This window comes from Cydia strobilella, chromosome 3 (assembly GCF_947568885.1).
Source record: "Cydia strobilella chromosome 3, ilCydStro3.1, whole genome shotgun sequence".
Classification (NCBI taxonomy): domain Eukaryota; kingdom Metazoa; phylum Arthropoda; class Insecta; order Lepidoptera; family Tortricidae; genus Cydia; species Cydia strobilella.
In genome coordinates, this window is record NC_086043.1 from 20,449,777 (window position 1) to 20,468,546 (window position 18,770).

The window sequence follows — 18,770 nt, forward strand, 5'->3', positions numbered from 1 at the left end:
ATCTATAGGATAACCTGAGGAAAATCCTGAAAAGTTAACAGTGTCAGAATTCTGACTAATGATAATATGACAATCATTACATTACGACTCAATAATTATGTCAAACATAGGGACCCCGGGTTCGTTAGTTGGCCGTCCGTCACAATTAGCAGACTAAAAGGGGGCCTTTTTGAATACACATAGAAAAGGTACAAATGGAGTCAATTATAGGGCCGAACCGAAAATTGTCAGGGTGGGTGCAGTGAGAAGCATTTAGAGAAGAACTTACAATTAAGTACTAACATGAGCAAATAAGAAAATTACATATAGTTTGTCAAAGGACTGCCTCATTTCAAACATAGAGAGAATCATACTATCTTTGTCTTACACCAGTACTAGCACCCAAAAGAAAAGGATGAGTAAATTTTTTTATGTTCTTATTTACTGACAATTTAGTTTGACTAACTAAATGAATGACTGAATGCTTGGGTGCAATAAGGAGATATTCTGTCTCCTCTTTTATTATAGCTATTCATTAATCTAATCGAATCTCATCCTTGCAGCTCTTATCATCAGAGGGCCTAGCCAAGATGCCAATCGTTTGCGCTGCGCCGTAGCGAACGAAACGCTAATATCTGTGTCGCACTAATAAGGAAGATTGTTAGAGATCACCGTTTCGTTCGCTACGGCGCAAACGATTGGCATCTTGGCTAGGCCCTCTGATGATAAGAGCTGCAAGGATTAGATTCGATTAGATTAATGAATAGCTATAATAAAAGAGGAGACAGAATATCTCCTTATTGCACCCAAGCATTCAGTCATTAATATTACTACGGAGGGAAGACTTTTTACGAAAACTCAAAAACAAGTTAACCGTGCACGGGAATCAATATATGTACATACTTACAGGGTGGCTAAAAGATAAGTGTTTCCAGTTGACAGGGAGGTTTTGGGATTATACTGAACAACTTTTACTATGGGACCAAATTTACCCTCCTATAGAAAATGGACCAGCCAAAATGATTTCGGGGTTGGTCTCATATTAAAAGTTGCTCAGTATAATCCCAAACCTCCGGCAACGAGAATGCCCTTATTTTTTAGCCACCGTGTATATTTTGCTAAAATGTTTTTTTAGGAGGCGATGGCCAATGCTAGCAGCCCAGACCGTATTTGCGGGCGGCTTGTTCCTTATGGCCGTGTTCGCGGCGAAGCCTGTGTTCCTCACGCCGCTGCAGGACGCGCCCCACGCGACGCTGACGTCCGGCGATATTATGACGACACTCAGTGTCGGCACACAGGTTACTCGTACTATAACATACAGTTTACAGGATGGCCGTGTTGACCACGCCGCTCCTCATGGCCGTGTTCGCGGCGAAGCCTGTGTTCCTCACGCCGCTGCAGGACGCTCCCCACGCGACGCTGACGTCCGGCGATATTATGACGACTGTTGACTGTACGGGGTTCGTATGAAGAAAAGGCCGATTTCTAACACGAAAATATATTATGTAAAACACACAATTACAAAAAAAGTCACGAGAGCGTATGTGCATAGGCTCGCGGCCAGCAGCGGACTGCCTGGCGGCACATAGCAACGAGTTGCATTAGATATGCTACAAACAATTTTCAGCCTTAAGTCTAAACTATTAAAGTCTAATTTAACACGACAATGATTTTTATAAGTAAAACATAACTAGCTACAGATATAAAGAGCGCATCGCCAACAACGACACTCAGTGTCGGCACACAGGTACCTAGTTCTTAGTGTTACCAAAGATAGATAATAAATTCGGAGGCTGCGCGGGCAACCGTGCGCGATGTTAAGGTGGAACATGACGTGTATTGGTCCGACCACCTACCGCTCACGGTTGTTTGTGAGATGAATAGAACCCATTGTCACTATAGTCCCGTGAGGCGGCTGTATGAGGGAGTGGTATGGGGGGACAGATGTGCTTCACAAATTGATGAATATCAAGAGGTATGTAACGAAAAACTGAGGATGCTTGACTTTCCGGCCGAGTTAACGTCATGTGCTGATCGGTTGTGTACAGATCGTAAACATCACGACATTTTGAATGATATGTATACTTACATAATATCAACATTGACGGAGGCGGCTAGAAAGTCAAGTAGGCTAGCAGGGAGGAAGCGTTCGAAGGCTGAACATCTGGCGGGCTGGAATAAATACGTGGCCGATGCCCACAGAGAGGCGAGAGCTAAATTTCTGGTCTGGGTGTCGGCTAACAGGCCTCGTCAGGGTCCCGCTTTTGACAAAATGTGTGAAACCAGAAGGCTTTTTAAGTCTAAGTTAAAGTGGTGTCAAGACAGGCAAGAACAAATAAAATGCGACATACTTGCCTCTAAACAGGCAGCCAAAGACTTTAAAGCCTTCTGGAAGAACACAAAGAAGCATGACGTTCGAATGTGTGTTCCGGTGACTGTAGGGGGGGCGAGCGATGCAAAGAGCATTGCCAATCACTTCAAAAGCATGTTCGCTGTATCTCCGCTTCTGAATACTGCAGGCACAGCGACGCACGAGATGTGCGATACTGAGACTGTAATGGGCGAGAGTACTGTAGAGTTTACGGCTAAGGAGGTTCATAATGTAATCAGAAATATGCAGAGGGGAAAATCGCCGGGATATGACGGTCTCAGTATCGAACATCTTAAATATGCTGGAATACACCTACCGCGGTCGCTGGCAATGTTTTTCACTCTGTGTCTGAGGCACGGATACCTACCCGAGCAGCTGACTAGGACAGTGGTCATACCACTAGTCAAAAACAAAACGGGAGACCTGTCAGACTTTGCAAACTACAGGCCTATTTCACTGGCGACTGTTATTGCAAAAGTGCTGGACAGTTTGATTAATGCGCAACTTTGTCGGTACATAAAGTTAAATGACGCTCAGTTTGGCTTTAGGCCCGGTTTGTCAACTGACAGTGCAATTTTGTGCGTTAAGCAGGCTGTCCAGTACTATACGGATAGAAACACACCTATCTACGGGTGTTTTCTTGACGTGTCGAAAGCGTTTGACCTGGTTGTGTACGACATACTGTGGGACAAACTAGCAAGCACGGGCCTACCAGCGGAATGTGTGGCGTTGCTAAGGTATTGGTACAGCTCCCAGGTCAATCGTGTGAGATGGGCGGGGGAAGAATCGGACGAGTATAGACTCCAATGTGGTGTTAGGCAAGGGGGGCTTTCGTCACCTATTTTGTTTAACCTCTATATAAATGAGTTGATCGATGGCCTCAGCAGGACGCGTGTCGGTTGTCACATGGGCGATAAGTGTTTTAATAACATTAGCTACGCGGACGATATGGTGCTGTTGGGGCCATCGGTCAACTCCATAAGGCAGTTGCTGGCACTATGTGAGGGTTACGCTGCGCAGCGTGGTCTCAGGTATAACGCTACCAAAAGCGAGCTGGTAGTGTTCAAGGCCCGTAAATACAACCGGGAAGCTGTCCCTGAGATCACGCTGGGTGGGGTACCTCTAAAAGTAGTTGATAGGGTTAAATATCTTGGTCATATGCTCACCAGTGACCTGAGCGATGACCCGGATCTGGAGAGGGAGAGGAGAGCGATGGCTGTGCGGGGCAATATGATCGCCCGCAGATTCGCACGCTGTAGTAACGAAGTCAAACTGACGCTTTTCAAGGCCTACTGTCAGACGTTCTACACGTGTAGTCTGTGGGTGAAATTTACACAGAGAGCCTACAACGCAATTCGCGTGCAATACAACAACATCCTCAGAATGTTGTTGCGGCTGCCGAGACATTGCAGTGCATCCAGAATGTTTGCTGAGGCGCGTACAGATGACTTTTTCGCCGTCAGGAGAAAAAGAGTTGGATCACTGCTAAGTCGTATGCGGGGCAGCAGCAACGGCCTTCTGAGGGCGTTGGCTGAGCGTCTCGACTCTCCTCTCACTAGCTACTGGGTGGAAGTGGCGATTGGCAGGGCCAAGTAGAGCAGGTTGTCTGCCTTGCTTGCCCCTGCCAAATAATATTTTTTTTCCTATGTCGTGTAGGTAATATATGTAGTTTTATATTTGTAATGTTAAATTTTAATTATTGTTGTTTTTGTATTGTGCCACTAACATAGTTATTAAGATACTCTGTAACTAACAAACTATGGATCAGCTCGGTCTGAAATAAATGATTTTATTATTATTATTTTATTATAATAGATTATATCCTCTTTGGTGTTACTTGTATTTTAAGACGATAATATGAATACACGTAGTTTTCAAAATGGCGCAAAGCGATGCTTCTAAGGTGGCTTACTAAGTATGATTTCATCATGACGACACTTAGTTCTTGATCAAATGATCACGCAGGTGATGTAGGACGTAGGCGTCAGCTGCGCGATCAAGAACTAAGTCATTAAATCATTAAAATCTTGACTAGACTTATATTGACCGGGATATGGACCGTGATTACCTTTTGTATTGTTTTTAAACTAACCGTGAATCATTCAAAACTTTCATTAAATCTTGAGTCATTAAATCGGCTATCATGAGCATGACACTAGGGTGCCATGCGCGCGACTCCATACATCTAGCGCAACTTCAAGTATGTACTCGGGGACTGGACTCTACGGTGGACATGTGACCAATTGGCCAGGCCCTCAGGCTTTGCGAGCCTGCGCCTCCCAAATAGAGGCTAAGCAACTCCCGATACGGCGCGACTCTCATGTAGAAAGACAAACAACGTTAAATACGTGTATCCCACAGACCAAGGAGCTTTTAGATGGCTGTCGGCCCTAGACCGATTGCTACTAGTGAACTACTTTAGATAAATTAATTCACTTCTTTACTCAAATAAGAATGCACGGTGCTACCAATAAATAGTTTAGTGGTTTAATAGTCCTTGCCAATGCTGGATATGCAGATTAATAATCTTTAACTTCATTTGCGAGCACAAAAATCAATTATTATGTGCCCAAACGCCCAATCAATGTTTTTGCGATGTAGGTACCTGTGTACACTTGTACAGTCGAGTTTATAAATATCCCAGGTAGCAGTGACATCAGCGACGTCATAATGACGTATAAATGCTACCTGGGCTGGGATGTATACATTTTGACACCTAATTTCAATGGATTAAGGTGAAGAAAAGTATAGGTACAATATTTATGAAACTCCACGTTTTGAGTGTGTTGTGTTTTTGATACAGCTTGGCTATGCACCCGACACGGATCCCTACAAAGCAATCATGGCGAAAGTGGCTGAGAAACTTAATAAAAGTAAGATTTTATCATATTTCAGGAGCACTGTAGTTTTCTTTATACTCTTAATACTTAAAATTACTTAGTATTAAGTGGTACCTAACCACTTAATGCCTACTATTAACATTAACTAGATACCATTCTTTTCATTTCATGCTAGCATCATGGTAGGTTAATGTGCACTGTGCAGTAGTACTTAGTAGTATTTAGTTAGAGTGTTGGCCGAAACGTTAATGCAATTAGCCAGTACAAATTGAACCGTAAACTGTAACCGTCCGTTACGGTGTACGGTTCAATTTGTACTGGTTAATGGTTAATTGCTATTAACGTTCGGCCCACACGGAGTATTTAACGGTATCTAATAAGCGTGCACGGTCAGTTCTTGGGCGGGTAAGGGGGAAATAATATGTACACGCTCTTATGATCATATTGATAAGGTTGTGTAGCAGTGGCGGGGCGTTTATAGAACTCGATTCCACCCGGCTTGCCTGTAAGAGACAAATGAGTACCTAGTGTATCCTATACTCGTACAAGTTTGAAAGGAAAATCTGTTTTGTTTTCAGAGTTTTTGACTGGTTCCACTGAACAAGAGCTAAATGAAAAATTGTATGAAAAGTCCAAAGGCCAGGTGTTGAAGCATCACATTATTTGGGTAGTGTGGAAAGAAAAGGTACCTAACCTGGATCTTTATATACATTAGTACCAAAGTTGGCTTGATTTTTGCACAGATCTGTCAATATTATCATAGAAATCCCACTGCAGCTTTCAGCTTTCGTGACTCATTTAGTAAGTTGATGCCGAATCCACATATTGGGCCAACTTGGGCCAATATGAGGGACGCAGCTATGCGGTGAAATGAGATAGCAATATCACTTGCTCCCTCTAACGCATAAATGCGTCCCTTAGATTGGCCTACACTGGCCCAATATGTGGATTCGGCATGAGGTTGTAGGATAGCGCCTTTTGATTTATAAGAGCAAACTCTATAAGTTGAATTAGTCTAAATGTAATGACAATTTGTTTTATTTTTAATTTTTATCTATAGGTAGGTTTTTTGCCTGAAATAAAAATATTGATTGATTGATTGATTGATTGAAATGTTAGAGCTACACGCAGGAAGGAGCACTATAAAATAATAAAAAAGTAAATAAAGACAAAATCAACATTTCAAGCGATTTAATTTAAGTCACAAAAACCTAGCCGCCCCGTACAATTGAAGTTACACTCATTTTAAAACGACGTGCTGAAATAATTATTTCACTTTTATTCAAGTATCTATAATACCTATAGGTATCATGTCTGGTATAAGTTTTGGATGCTATAATTTATGATATGAGGAAAATAGAGAGAGTAGAAGTTACACATACAAAACTTTTTTGTACTACAACGCCGTCATTCATTGTACAGTCGCCATCAGATATATCGGAGCGACCGAGGTGTTCACAAATATCTGAACACGCCTCTATTGTCAAGGCGTTAGAGTGCGTGTTCGGATTTGTGAACACCTCGGCCGCTCCGATATATCTGATGGCGACTATATAAATAATTATTAATGTCAAGTTTCATGTTATTTCAGCATGTCGTTTTAATGAAAGTGTAATATCGATTATATGGGGGTGGTTTTTGACAGTCGGTTGTGTCACTCTGAATCACTAAAACGCCGTGGTCACGAATTTTTTTTTGTCTTAGGAAAACAATACTTGGAAGTTCAGCATTCGGTCCACAGAACTAGCGCATTTGGCTAAAGTGAACTCCACAGTGACAAGAACGCTTCCGCACAACAGACACCTCCTGAGTGGCTTTTTGGCAGTCCAGTTGGCTGTTTCTGAAGAAATTTTGGCTGCGGAAAGCAAGGAGCTACTTAGGCACAAGGTAAGTAAAGCCTGACCAGGAATATATGATTATTGTCAAGAGGGCGCTATCATTCTAATTTATATGAATTATATGGCAACAGTTCAGTATAGTCTGAACAATGTGGTTTGGCAACTCGTTTGACTTACATCAACTTTTATTCACCGTAATCAAAATCAGAACCCATTTATTTGGTGTCTTGGTGTCTACACTTTTTTTTATAGTCGGTACTTCTTTTTTGCCGTATAAAATTTATGTATTTTCTTACGTATCACACATAGGTAAAAATCGGCTAATTGCATCTTCTTTTTTATTTTTAGTTTGCATAAAACCTCATGAGGTACAACCTTCTCTCGTAATCCGCGTAATCGATGCCTCCGATTTACCTAGAAATGTATATAAATTTACATATATGTATTTAATTTAGTCGTAACATACCAGACGGTGTGACTACTATTAGCTACACCATCAGCTCAGCTCAGCTCTATAGTTGAAAAAATATTTCGTCTATCATGTTACTCCGTTCTGGGAAGCGGCCTACATCCAAGATTGGATCACCAAAAGGCCACCATGATGATGATGGTGGTCATGTTACTAGGTATATATTCCGTAACCTTATATAGGTTCTGCTACATTGTCAATTAACAAGATTGATCGTCTCCAAAGCCCATAGTAAATATTTTTCAAACTCATTTTTGTTACTGTGATTCCTCGCTTGTATAACATAACACTACGACAACTGTCGTTATAACCAGACTATAATGACATTTTGATTTGTTTACCTGTCAGCTCTGATGTTAATTTGGAAATGTTTCGTAGCGAAATAGTTTAATTTTCCGAACTGTTCTTTTCTAGCAGTTTATTATTTACATTATTAACAATGTTCCGCTCCTGACTATGTATAGTTTTGGGCATTTTTGTCATTTATTATTTAATATTCAACACTTAAGCATTATTCAAGTAACCCCGCCACAATGACACTGACAACAGTGACAACCTATCATTAGAATTATTGCCAGTGTAAGAAATTAGTTCCAATGAAATTAGGCAACATGGCGCATGATATGATCATATATTTCTGGTCAGGCTTTAATAAAGCAAGAAGTGAAGGAGAAAAGACTGACGTTGACTATACAAAATCGCTCTTCTACAAAATTCAGCGGCATCTATTGAACGGAAGAGTTATACTCTGCTGGCACATCCAGTTTGTCAGTAGAAAAAGACACGAAATTCAAATTTTCTTTGGGAGGACAATCCATCGTGCCTACATATTTAAAATTTCCCTCCTTTTTCTACTGACAAACTGGGTGTGCCAGAGTATAATATTTTTTGACCGGGGTCCGTGGAAATATTTAAATTGTGAAAATGGTCCGTGACTGCAAAAAGTTTAAGAAAGGTTAAGTTATACCTAGTATAACTTAACCTTTCATACGTGTGGTGGTCAAAAATCAGGGGTTCAAATGAAATATTTTTGGAAAAAAGAACCGGTCAACTGCGAGTCAGACTCGCGTTTTAAGGGTTCCGTATGGTTCCGTAGGTACATCGTACATCACACAATAACAACACCACGTTTCACGTAAACCATGCTGTGTCAGTCTGTATACGCATCGCGTCGCACAATTACCTTGGTGCGGTGCGATGGTGTGGTACGCCATAATAAAAATATAGCATAATACATACATACATTGTGGCAATAAATTAATTTATTACCTAACTATCTATGTTAAGTACTGTGTTATAGGTTTTCCTGACATCTTAAGGTAAAAGAACTTATTCTGTTTTTTTTTTCAAAGTTTTAGAACAAATAGTTTTGGAGACAGGAGGAATGGAGGGGGGATTGTCATTTTTGCCTATTCTATTGAATATCTTCTAAACTGTTTACTTATTCTAAAATTAAAAAAATATTGAGATTCTCACAATAAGCCCTTTCATTTGATATATATGTATGTATAAAAAGCCTGACCAGAAATATATGATAATTGTCAAGAGGGCGCTATTATTCTCAATGTATAGGCTGACAGTTCAGTGTAGTATGAAAAAATAGTTACAGTGAAATTCCGCAACATAGCGCGTGATCATATATTCCGTCAGGCTTTATATGACACGATATAGTTTGCAAAACTTTGTTTTATTAATTTTCTCATTCATTAGCTAATTTTTTGACATTGTATTTAGTATGATTATTATTCTATTGACATTTTATTTCACTGTATTTGACTTTTACTTTTAATTTTGTTTTGATTGTTTTTATTTTTTACTTAATTATTATAATTAATTGTCTTTTACAATTTGACGATCTTTTTGTGAGTTCATGTTATTTAGAAACATTGTGACATTGTTAAATATTATCAAAGATATATTATGTAATTTATAAGAAATATTAATCTATCTATCATTTAGCCCCCAAAAGGCCCCTATGTTTAAAATTTATTTGTTGACGTTACATGTCCGTGATGTCCGTCTTAACTCCCGCGCCGGAACAATATAAGGAGCGTGCATAACCTGTAGGGACACGTCAGATTTTTGGCGCGAGGCGTAAATGTGTAGTTTATGCTTCCAAAGTAGCCCACAAGATGGCAGCACTTGCTTTGGCGTGAAGTGTCAATGTACATGTGATGTACATGTTTATGGTTTCGATTCGGGCCACAAGATGGCAGACCCTCCAACGCGCACGGTCCCTATTATAGTACCCTAGTAGGCCTTTGTCCTTTAGTAGGTACATCTGCATAAAATATAGTACATTGTGCAACATGCCGTAAGTTAAATATTGCAAACGAGAATATAGTTAAATCGCGACGGCTTGCTTGCCGGCTTGTTTGCAATACTATTACGCCCCGAGTTACACAAAATGTTCTTCATTACACTTGCGATACAAAAATGAAGTATAAAGAAAAAAAAACTTCATAACTCCCTAGGGAAAACGCTTTTTCTATAGTTCCCGCTAAGCCTGCTTGCATTTACTGAGCGAGTGTGATTAAAAGGTCTTTTTCTAAGTGTGATGATTTTTTTTATATCGAGAACGTCCAATTTTTTTTTTTCGTATAACGATCTTGGCCACAAATAAAAGGATTTGGCGTTGAAATAATCGAATAATTGAAAAAAAAGAAGAAGAAAAAAAACTGGTTGCCGAAACCAGGGATTGAACCAGGGACCTTTAGATCTTCAGTCTAACGCTCTCCCAACTGAGCTATTTCGGCCGATAACGATACATGCGAAATTATCGCTTGCTTCAAGACAAGAATGTCTACCTCTTACGTCAGCGCTAAAGTTATTGTCATAAATATAGTTTAATCGCCATCAAATATATCGGGGAGTCAATGTACAGTAGCCATCAGATATATCGGAGCGCCCAAGGTACTCACAAATATCGCCCCACCGCCACGCCCCTATTGTCAAGGCGAGTGTGTGTTCAAATATTTTTGAGCAACCTCGGCCGCTCCGATATATCTGATGGCGACTGTACAAATATCTAAACAGCTTCTATTATCATGACCTTTAAGTGCATGTTCAGATATTTTTGAGCACCTTGGCTACGCCGTTGTATCTGACGGCGATTTTACAATATTGGCGATAGATTACTTAGGCCACCAAACAAAGGAAATACAGGGGAAATAATTCGTGTATAAGCAAATGTGACGTTTTCAATCAAAAGGTACCATAATGTCGCTTATCGATAAGGTTGATTTCTAATTGAAGCTATATGGAAATAGCGCCTTACTGACAAGCGACAATAAGTACCCTTTCGGTTGAAAATGGCACAAATTTTGGCATAGTTGTAGGGAATGGTGTATTAAACAACATACTAAAAGTACCCGAGGGTGGGGGTGAAGGTAACGGGAAAGGGTAAAGGGGGGTTTAGGGTCCCTTTTTATAGTTTTTCGTAAATAACTTTTAAACGGTGGCCCGTAGCAAAAAATGTTCTACAACATAAGTAATCTACATAAAATTTTCTACAAAAAAGGTTTAGTACATTTTTTCACTAGGATCAATATTTTAAAATATATTAAAGTAGGAAAGTTACTTACAATTTGTTCTGTCGTTTTTTTTAGTTTTTCGTAAATAACTCGTAAACGGTAGCCCATAACAAAAAATAGTCTGGTAATCTACATAAAATTTCCTACAAAATAGATATACAGGGTGTCCCAAAAATAGCACGTCAAAGTGCCCTAAGTAGGACACCCCAAGAGGATCGTTTTTTAGGGCCCGTTTTGCTCCCTCTGTCTGTAAATAATAATTTAATATACTTTTGTTTTTAGTACTTAGTAAATACGTAAATAGTAACAATGTAAAAATATTATTGTAATGTAACTAGTACTATTTATTGTATATTTGCATGTATACTTGTGTACGTATGGCAAATAAATGATTTGACTTTTGACTGACTTTTGTCCGTCTGTCTGTCTGTCTGTCTGTCTGTCCGTCTGTCACCAGGTTGTATCTCATGAACCGTGATAGTTAGACAGTTGAAATTTTCACAGATGATGTATTTCTGTTGCCGGCTATAACAACAAATGCTAATAACAGAATAAAATAAATATTTAAGTGGGGCTCCCATCCAATAAACGTGATTTTTTGCGTAATGGTACAGAATCCTTCGTGCGCGAGTCCGACTCGCACTTGGCCGGTTTATTTTGAATAAATAATTATAGGTACCTATTTTTTTTACAGATAAAACTGAAAGCAATGCCGATATCTCCTTTAATGCGGAAGGAAGCGGTGCGACAGGCCATGGTCTGGGTCCTTCTGTGCTTCACGGTGGCCTTCATACCGCCCGTCATGGAGGTCTCGGAGCTGGTGGTCCATGAGACCTCCAACGAATATAAAGTACGTTACAGGGTCCTACCCAAGATGACAATCGCACATTGATAAATTCCAAATGAAAAGGCAATTAGTTGAATTAGTCTCATAAAGATAATCCTAAAAAACCCAAACACAAGTACCTATATATAAAGATGAATTCATAGAAGCACAACAGATGAGCTCTCGTAATGTTAGACAACAATACAAACATAAATTTATAGACCTGTACCGCTGGCTATATTTTGACCCCTAGGTTATAAAAATATTAAAGTCAATTCTGTTTTCGCTTATTTTTACATTACATTTTGTTTTGTGTCATATATATATAATTTGCTTTTTTAGTAATTTGTTAATTTATTTTGTGGTAATTATTTTTTATTTTGAATTATTTTGGAGAAAAACTGTGTTGCATTTAGGATATTAGAGTTAAAAAAAATACTTAGGTCGAATTTAATCGTTTAAATAGGTCCATTAAATGATTTTGTGTCTTATTAAGGCATAGCTTCATAAGATATTTGATGATTTTGTTGTAACAGGCTGTCACCGTTACAAAAGAATATTAAAGATATTAGAGTTCACATCTTATTAATTTGAAATGCGGGATAAATAAGATATATGAATTTGTGTCATTTGCATCCACTGCTTAAACAAATATTACAAAAATATTATTTGCGTTCAAACGAAGCTAGCGGGCGGTCTGAATGGGCAACGGAGGCCGTGCAGGGTGGGGCCGCGGCGTGACCTTGCCGTACGCAACGCATGTTTACTTCGCCTGTGCGCCAAATTAACGCAACGTTTTCAAAGAAGTTATACTACTACAAGCAAAGAATGCGTCGAATTATCTTTTACCTATTTAAAACTTATAGATATTGTACAATGTCACCATTTTGCAAAAGAACTGTAAGTACATGTTTGATTTGCGAGCGAGCTGGCAACATTGCGCAGGGAAAGCCTAAAAATATCGCGTTTACGTGAACGCCACATACATTTGTGACAGTGATAGCGAAAAGGTACCACTAAAGTAAAATTTGGTTATTAATACCGTGACTTTCTTTTCTTTCAAAATCAGTCTTCATATTTCGTATCAACTTAGGTACATAAGTATTATAGTTGCACAAGCACTTAATATTATTTTCTCAAACATGCAATGAAATATCGTCCTTATGTGCGTCATAACAGGCTTCAAAGTATCACGTTTCAGGCGGAGCAACTCGAGAGAACTGTAACGGAATTTCATACGAAATTAAAGGCCTAGGCCGGGAAGTTTTTTTTTTAATTTTAATGTAAACATGGCTTCTGTGTTCATGCGAACAGGCTAAAACAGCAGAATTTTTTTTACAGTCGTAGCGCAAAAATAATCAAATTTTCGTTCCCCGTAAGCAACCCTTAATTTATATTTAAAACAAAACGCAAAAAAAAATTTTTATAGGGCTGTAATCGCTGTATCTCCTAAGCCATGCATCGTAGCGCAAAAATAATAAAATTTTCGTTCCCCTTTAGGTAACCCTAAAGTATTATATGAAAAATACAATTAAAAAAAAGAAAAAAAAATCTTTATAGGGCTGTATCTCCTAAACCGTGCATCGTAGCGCAAAAATAATCAAATTTTCGCTCCTCTCTAAGTAACCCTTCATATGTATTTAAAATAAAAACGTAAAAAACAAAAAAAAACTATAAGGCTAAGGCTAAGTATCTCCTAAACCATGTGTTGTAGCGCAAAAATATTAAAATTTTCGTTCCCCTTTATGAAACTCCAAAGTAATATACAAAAAACAATAAGAAAAAAGAGAAAAAAAAAAAATCTTTATAGGGCTGTATCTCCTAAACCGTGCGTCGTAGCGCAAAAATAATCAATTTTTCGGTCCTCTTTATGTAACCATTAATTTATATAAAAAAACGCAAAAAAAAACAAAAAAAAAAACAGAAAAAAAATCTTTATAGGGCTGTATCTCCTAAACCATGCGTCGTAGCGCAAAAATAATCAACTTTTCGGTCCTCTTTATGTAACAACCATTAATTTATATTTAAAAAAAAACGCAAAAAAAAACCAAAAAAAAAAAAAATCTTTATAGGGCTGTATCTCCTAAACCGTGCTTCGTAGCGCAAAAATAATCAAATTTTCGTTCCTCGTTATTCAACCCTTAATTTATATTTAAAAAAAAACGCTAAAAAACATGACATAAGACCGCCTGTTGTTACCTGGTTCTATTTTTTCTTTAAATATTTCTTTGTAGTTTTACATGTATGTAAAATGTATAATTTTGGTGCAATAAAGAATATTTACTTACTTACTTACATATAAATTATTACAATGGGCAATTCCTGTGTTGTTTAATGACACACCTAGTCTAGGTGTACCGTTTACCTCAGGTGGTTGATAGGTGACGAATGCGTTTGCGTTAAGTGTGATTTTGTATGGGATTTGGAGTTTCCAATTGAAATTTTCACTAGGTTTCCTGTTTTAAATTAGTACTAAATGTTGTACCTATTAGTTTTTGTTTAAAATGGATTTAGGTAAATTTTGGGAGTTTTCACTAAACTGCTGTAACTCGGAAACTTAGAATCCACAAAGGGGACTTTACTAAATTTTGACACATATTACTTTGACACATATGAATGATGTCTCGATGTGGTATTATAATAATGTAGACGTAAACTTAATAATATGATTTTTTTTGTGGCAGATACAGGTTGTTAATAAAAAAAATTTTTTTACAAATAAAAGCGGTGGATGAATTTGACACAGATTTGTTTGAATAACATATAACAATGTTCTGTAAAGTACAACACTTCACTTACCGACTATAATATTATTTTAGGCGTTTTAGGATCAATATTAGGTATTTATTAAATGTCATTATATCCGTGGATGAAAATGACACAAAATGCGTTTGTACGTCGGAAGTCACTTTGCCTTTACAGGGAAACAAAGAATTTCGTCTCTAATATTTTTTTTACAGAATGCTGATTGAAAAAAGAAATACCTAAATTTCTACCTAAGCAAATACCTAGGATGACACAAAATATTATTTTTAGGTTTAGTATATGGTCTGGAAACTATATATAAAAAATAAGCAACATTAATATTCCTATAACCTCAGAAGTTATTGGTACAGGTCTATTACACAAACCAGCTACAAAACTAGAATTAGCATCTTAAAATTCATACATCATTCAATTTATAATAAGTTACGGGATGAACTTAAAGGGGAGAAAAATATTTACAACATTTAAGAAAATGATGAAAGCTTGGCTGCGCGGGAAATGTTTCTACAGTGTGGGCGAGTTCCTTAATAGATAAGTTAATTTAATATGCATGCACTTAGGCTAGTTTAATTAAATTTGTATGCCAGTTTGTAGGCACAATGTGGAGATCCTATGTACTTACATATTGTAAATAGTTTTAAGACCTCTTTGTGACCTATATTGACAAAAAAATTGTCTATCTATCTATCTTATAGGTTGCGTTGTTTTATCACTGCATTTATGTGTAGTGGGTAGTTTGAAAATGTGTGTTGTCTATATCTACCCCACAGATTTAAAATGTGTTCAAAGCGAGAAGGGTTTAAATGTTATAATCAATATGAAAGTCGCTATTTGTGACTGACAAAGTACAAAATGGGTAGGAAATTAAGAGTCCGGTATCGATTTGAAAACGCGTGAAGATACGACTTTTACATACTTTTTTTTTGACTGAACAATCATTTTCAATCCCTATTGTTTCTCTCCAGCGCGCCTTGTGCATGCGTAACGTAGGCGCCGCCTGCATCTACCTCGGCTGGCTGTCCTACCTCCACATGACGACCTTACCCATCCTCATCCTCGCCACGCTGACGCTCATACTCATCTTCAGATGGGTGTGGATATTCGTCGCCTTCCTGTTCGTAGCTATCTATATCACTGTGATGGCTATGACGGCATTCATCATGTGTATGTTTCAGAATAAACGTAAGTTATAGTTTAGGAAAGTAATACTGTAAAAGTATATTTTATTTTTTAAATTAGACATGTGTCGCGGCTAATCAAAGGTTCCACTTTGTCGCTTAGGTAAATGGATGCTAGATTTGCTTCTATATTTATACGAATAACCTGTCAAAGCGTTCTTATTGCAAGCGACAAAGTGGGACTTTTTGCTTGGAAACTAAGAAAAAAATTAGAATAGTAAAGGGACTAAATCAATAAACTCACGTCAGAAGTCGCCGCGATGTTAGGTGCGAAAAAATATAACAAGTATCACTTGGTGTATTCACTCGTCTCCCGCCCTAAAGAAAGGCAAAACGAATGAAGTGGAATCAGCTTGATAATCTCTTCTGTATAGCTGTATTAAGTTTCTATTGAAACAGTGACCACAAAAGTTTTAAACAAATTGCTCAGTAAGTGACGGATTCTGGTATCGCCACAGCTCAAAGGTGTTTTTGTCCTCAGCTCACATCGCTGCGATCTGGTCCGCACTATTCACGCTCCTGCAGCTGTTCCTGGCGGACCTGCTGGTGAACCATGGGTTTGACAGCACCACCAGCTTCACCGTGGTGCTGCACATACTGCTGCCGCCGCTGGGGCTCGTGCATGGCTTCCATGGTTTCGCCCTTCTGGATACTGGACGTGAGCATCTCACATTTTAGTCCAGATCTCTATATCAGGGTTGTATCTTTGGCGTCTTTTGGAAACCAGCTACGGAGATCAGCTTTCCTCCTTTACTTCACATATCCTCTAGCGCGCTTATTTGCATCCCAAAGGAACCTAGACGCACAGGACCAAGATCTTATTATCCCCATTACATCTTTGGCTACTGCTCGAGACTCCTAAATTTTGCTATGCACGTCCTCATATTAACATATATCCAGTTCAAAGAGAATTGATTGTAATAGAGAGGTAAAGTCTAAGAAAAAAATGTGGCGTTTAGTTTGATATCCAAAACAGATGGCGCTGTACTGCGCCATATGTGTTGCGGTCACTGAATTGTCAAACGTAAATTTTTGACAATCGGAGCTACCGGCAAATGTATGGAGCTGTATAGCGCCATCTCGTTTACATGTCAAATTCGAAGCACGAAACTATCTTAGTTTTACGCACCTTACTCAATCAATGTATCCACCAGTTCCATTGCATCCATGTTTACAGAAAACGCCATTCGAAATTTAAATAATGAATGGAAATGATCATGGACATTTCGTTCACATATGTATATTTGATTTGATACACTTTCTTTTCGATTGGCGCACGTTTAATCTATTGTACAAACAGCAACACTATTAACAGTACATCAGTGCACTTGTGCCGACGATGGGTTTTCACCGCGTAGATGACATTTACAGGTGAAGGCATACAATACACCAAATATACAATATACGAGCATCACACTCTGATCATCTGGATCATGATGATCCTCGCGTACTTCGGGCTGCTGATGCTGCTACAGCGAACGATCGGGAGTGACCGCGCAGTAGGCGGCCAGGTGTCCTGGAGGTCCATCATCTTCAAGCAGGCTGAGGTACCCACCGATGAACAGCTGCCATGACCATTGGGCACGACTACGCCGTGGGCGGCCAGGTCCATCATCTTCAAGTAGGCTGAGGTACCCACCAATGAACAGCCGCCAGAACCACCGCGCCGTGGGCTGATGATAGATGCTGCTGCAGCTGAGGCTTCATGTGTCGGGTCCGATATATGACTGTTTGATTGTAGAATATCTTTAAATAATATAAATAAAAACTGGCCAAGTGCGAGTCGGACTCGCGCATTGAGGGTTCCGTACTTTTTAGTATTTGTTGTTATAGCGGCAACAGAAATACATCATCTGTGAACATTTTAACTGTCTAGCTATCACGGTTCATGAGATACAGCCTGGTGACAGACAGACGGACAGACGGACAGCGAAGTCTTAGTAATAGGGTCCCGTTTTTACCCTTTGGGTACGGAACCCAGAAACAAGAAAAAAACAGTTGTCCTTAATATAATTATATTTCCAATCCCTAATTCATCTCACTCTGAACCTTCACCTTAAGCGATTAATATATTGAATTTTGGATTACTGGCATAGATCATAAACCGTATTAATTACGTTGGATGACATGGTAACATTTTATTGATACTTTCAGGATAAGAATAAACTGCGCACCATTCAGAACCCCCTTGGCAATGAGCGGGACCCGCTCCAAGAAATCGATGAGCTGGTCGCCAAAGCTATCTCCTTCCATAGCGTGACTAAGGTACGGGTACGACTAATTAAGGACCTTGCGCGTTGGAGGATCCGCCATCTTGTGGCCTAAATCGGAAACTAAAACTGACATCGACACTTCACATTAAAGCAGATGCTGACCCTTACAGTTAACGTATGAAACCTTGTGCGTTTGAGGATCTGCCATTTTGTGGCCTAAATCGGAAACTAAAAATGACATCGGCAGGGTGCAAGCTAATGCTAGGCTCTCTTGCATACACATTTGTATGTTGGGGTGCTAAGCTATAATAGCTTTTTTTCACAAACCATAACTCCCGCGGGAACAATATAGGCCTTTACCCTTTTCAGTACACCTGCATGAAATAAGATATTTTCCCCTCACTAGCTCGGAAAGCCGTCTTTTATCCTTTAAAACAAGCGGGGAAAAACGCATTTTATCCACTAGTGGGGAAAGTAATTTGACCTTGGATGGAGCATGTTTAAGTAGCTTGACAGATAACAAAACGTAAAACGCTCATAATAATGGTTCGTTCGATATTAATTATCATTAAATAAATGGTTTGAGAATTTAATAAAAAATACCAGATTTACCGATTCTTTATTTAATGATTTTAAGTCATAAGCCTTAAAATTCCATAATAAACGTTTGTTTTTTAATAATTCTTCTTCCTACCCTTATCCCACGTTATGTGGGGTCGGCACAACATGTTTTTCTCTTCCATTCTCCTCTATCTTT

General features: G+C 38.8%; 1 protein-coding gene and 1 non-coding gene across 2 annotated transcripts in view; one reads left to right on the plus strand and one right to left on the minus strand.

The window, feature by feature from the left end:
- The first annotated feature begins 1,120 nt into the window (after positions 1-1,120).
- Positions 1,121-18,770, plus strand: part of LOC134756238 (uncharacterized) — a 35,841-nt gene continuing 18,191 nt past the window's right edge. Inside the window, exons 1-11 of the mRNA XM_063693066.1 lie at positions 1,121-1,277; positions 2,345-3,916; positions 5,154-5,223; positions 5,769-5,875; positions 6,895-7,077; positions 11,725-11,880; positions 15,588-15,804; positions 16,282-16,477; positions 16,701-16,717; positions 17,172-17,347; positions 17,955-18,065. Coding sequence (XP_063549136.1) covers positions 1,128-1,277; positions 2,345-3,916; positions 5,154-5,223; positions 5,769-5,875; positions 6,895-7,077; positions 11,725-11,880; positions 15,588-15,804; positions 16,282-16,477; positions 16,701-16,717; positions 17,172-17,347; positions 17,955-18,065 — 2,955 coding nt within the window. The 5' untranslated portion in view covers positions 1,121-1,127. The remainder of the gene's footprint in view (positions 1,278-2,344; positions 3,917-5,153; positions 5,224-5,768; positions 5,876-6,894; positions 7,078-11,724; positions 11,881-15,587; positions 15,805-16,281; positions 16,478-16,700; positions 16,718-17,171; positions 17,348-17,954; positions 18,066-18,770) is intronic.
- Trnaf-gaa (transfer RNA phenylalanine (anticodon GAA)) lies at positions 10,181-10,253 on the minus strand. The gene has a single exon. It is a non-coding gene; the product is annotated as a tRNA-Phe (tRNA).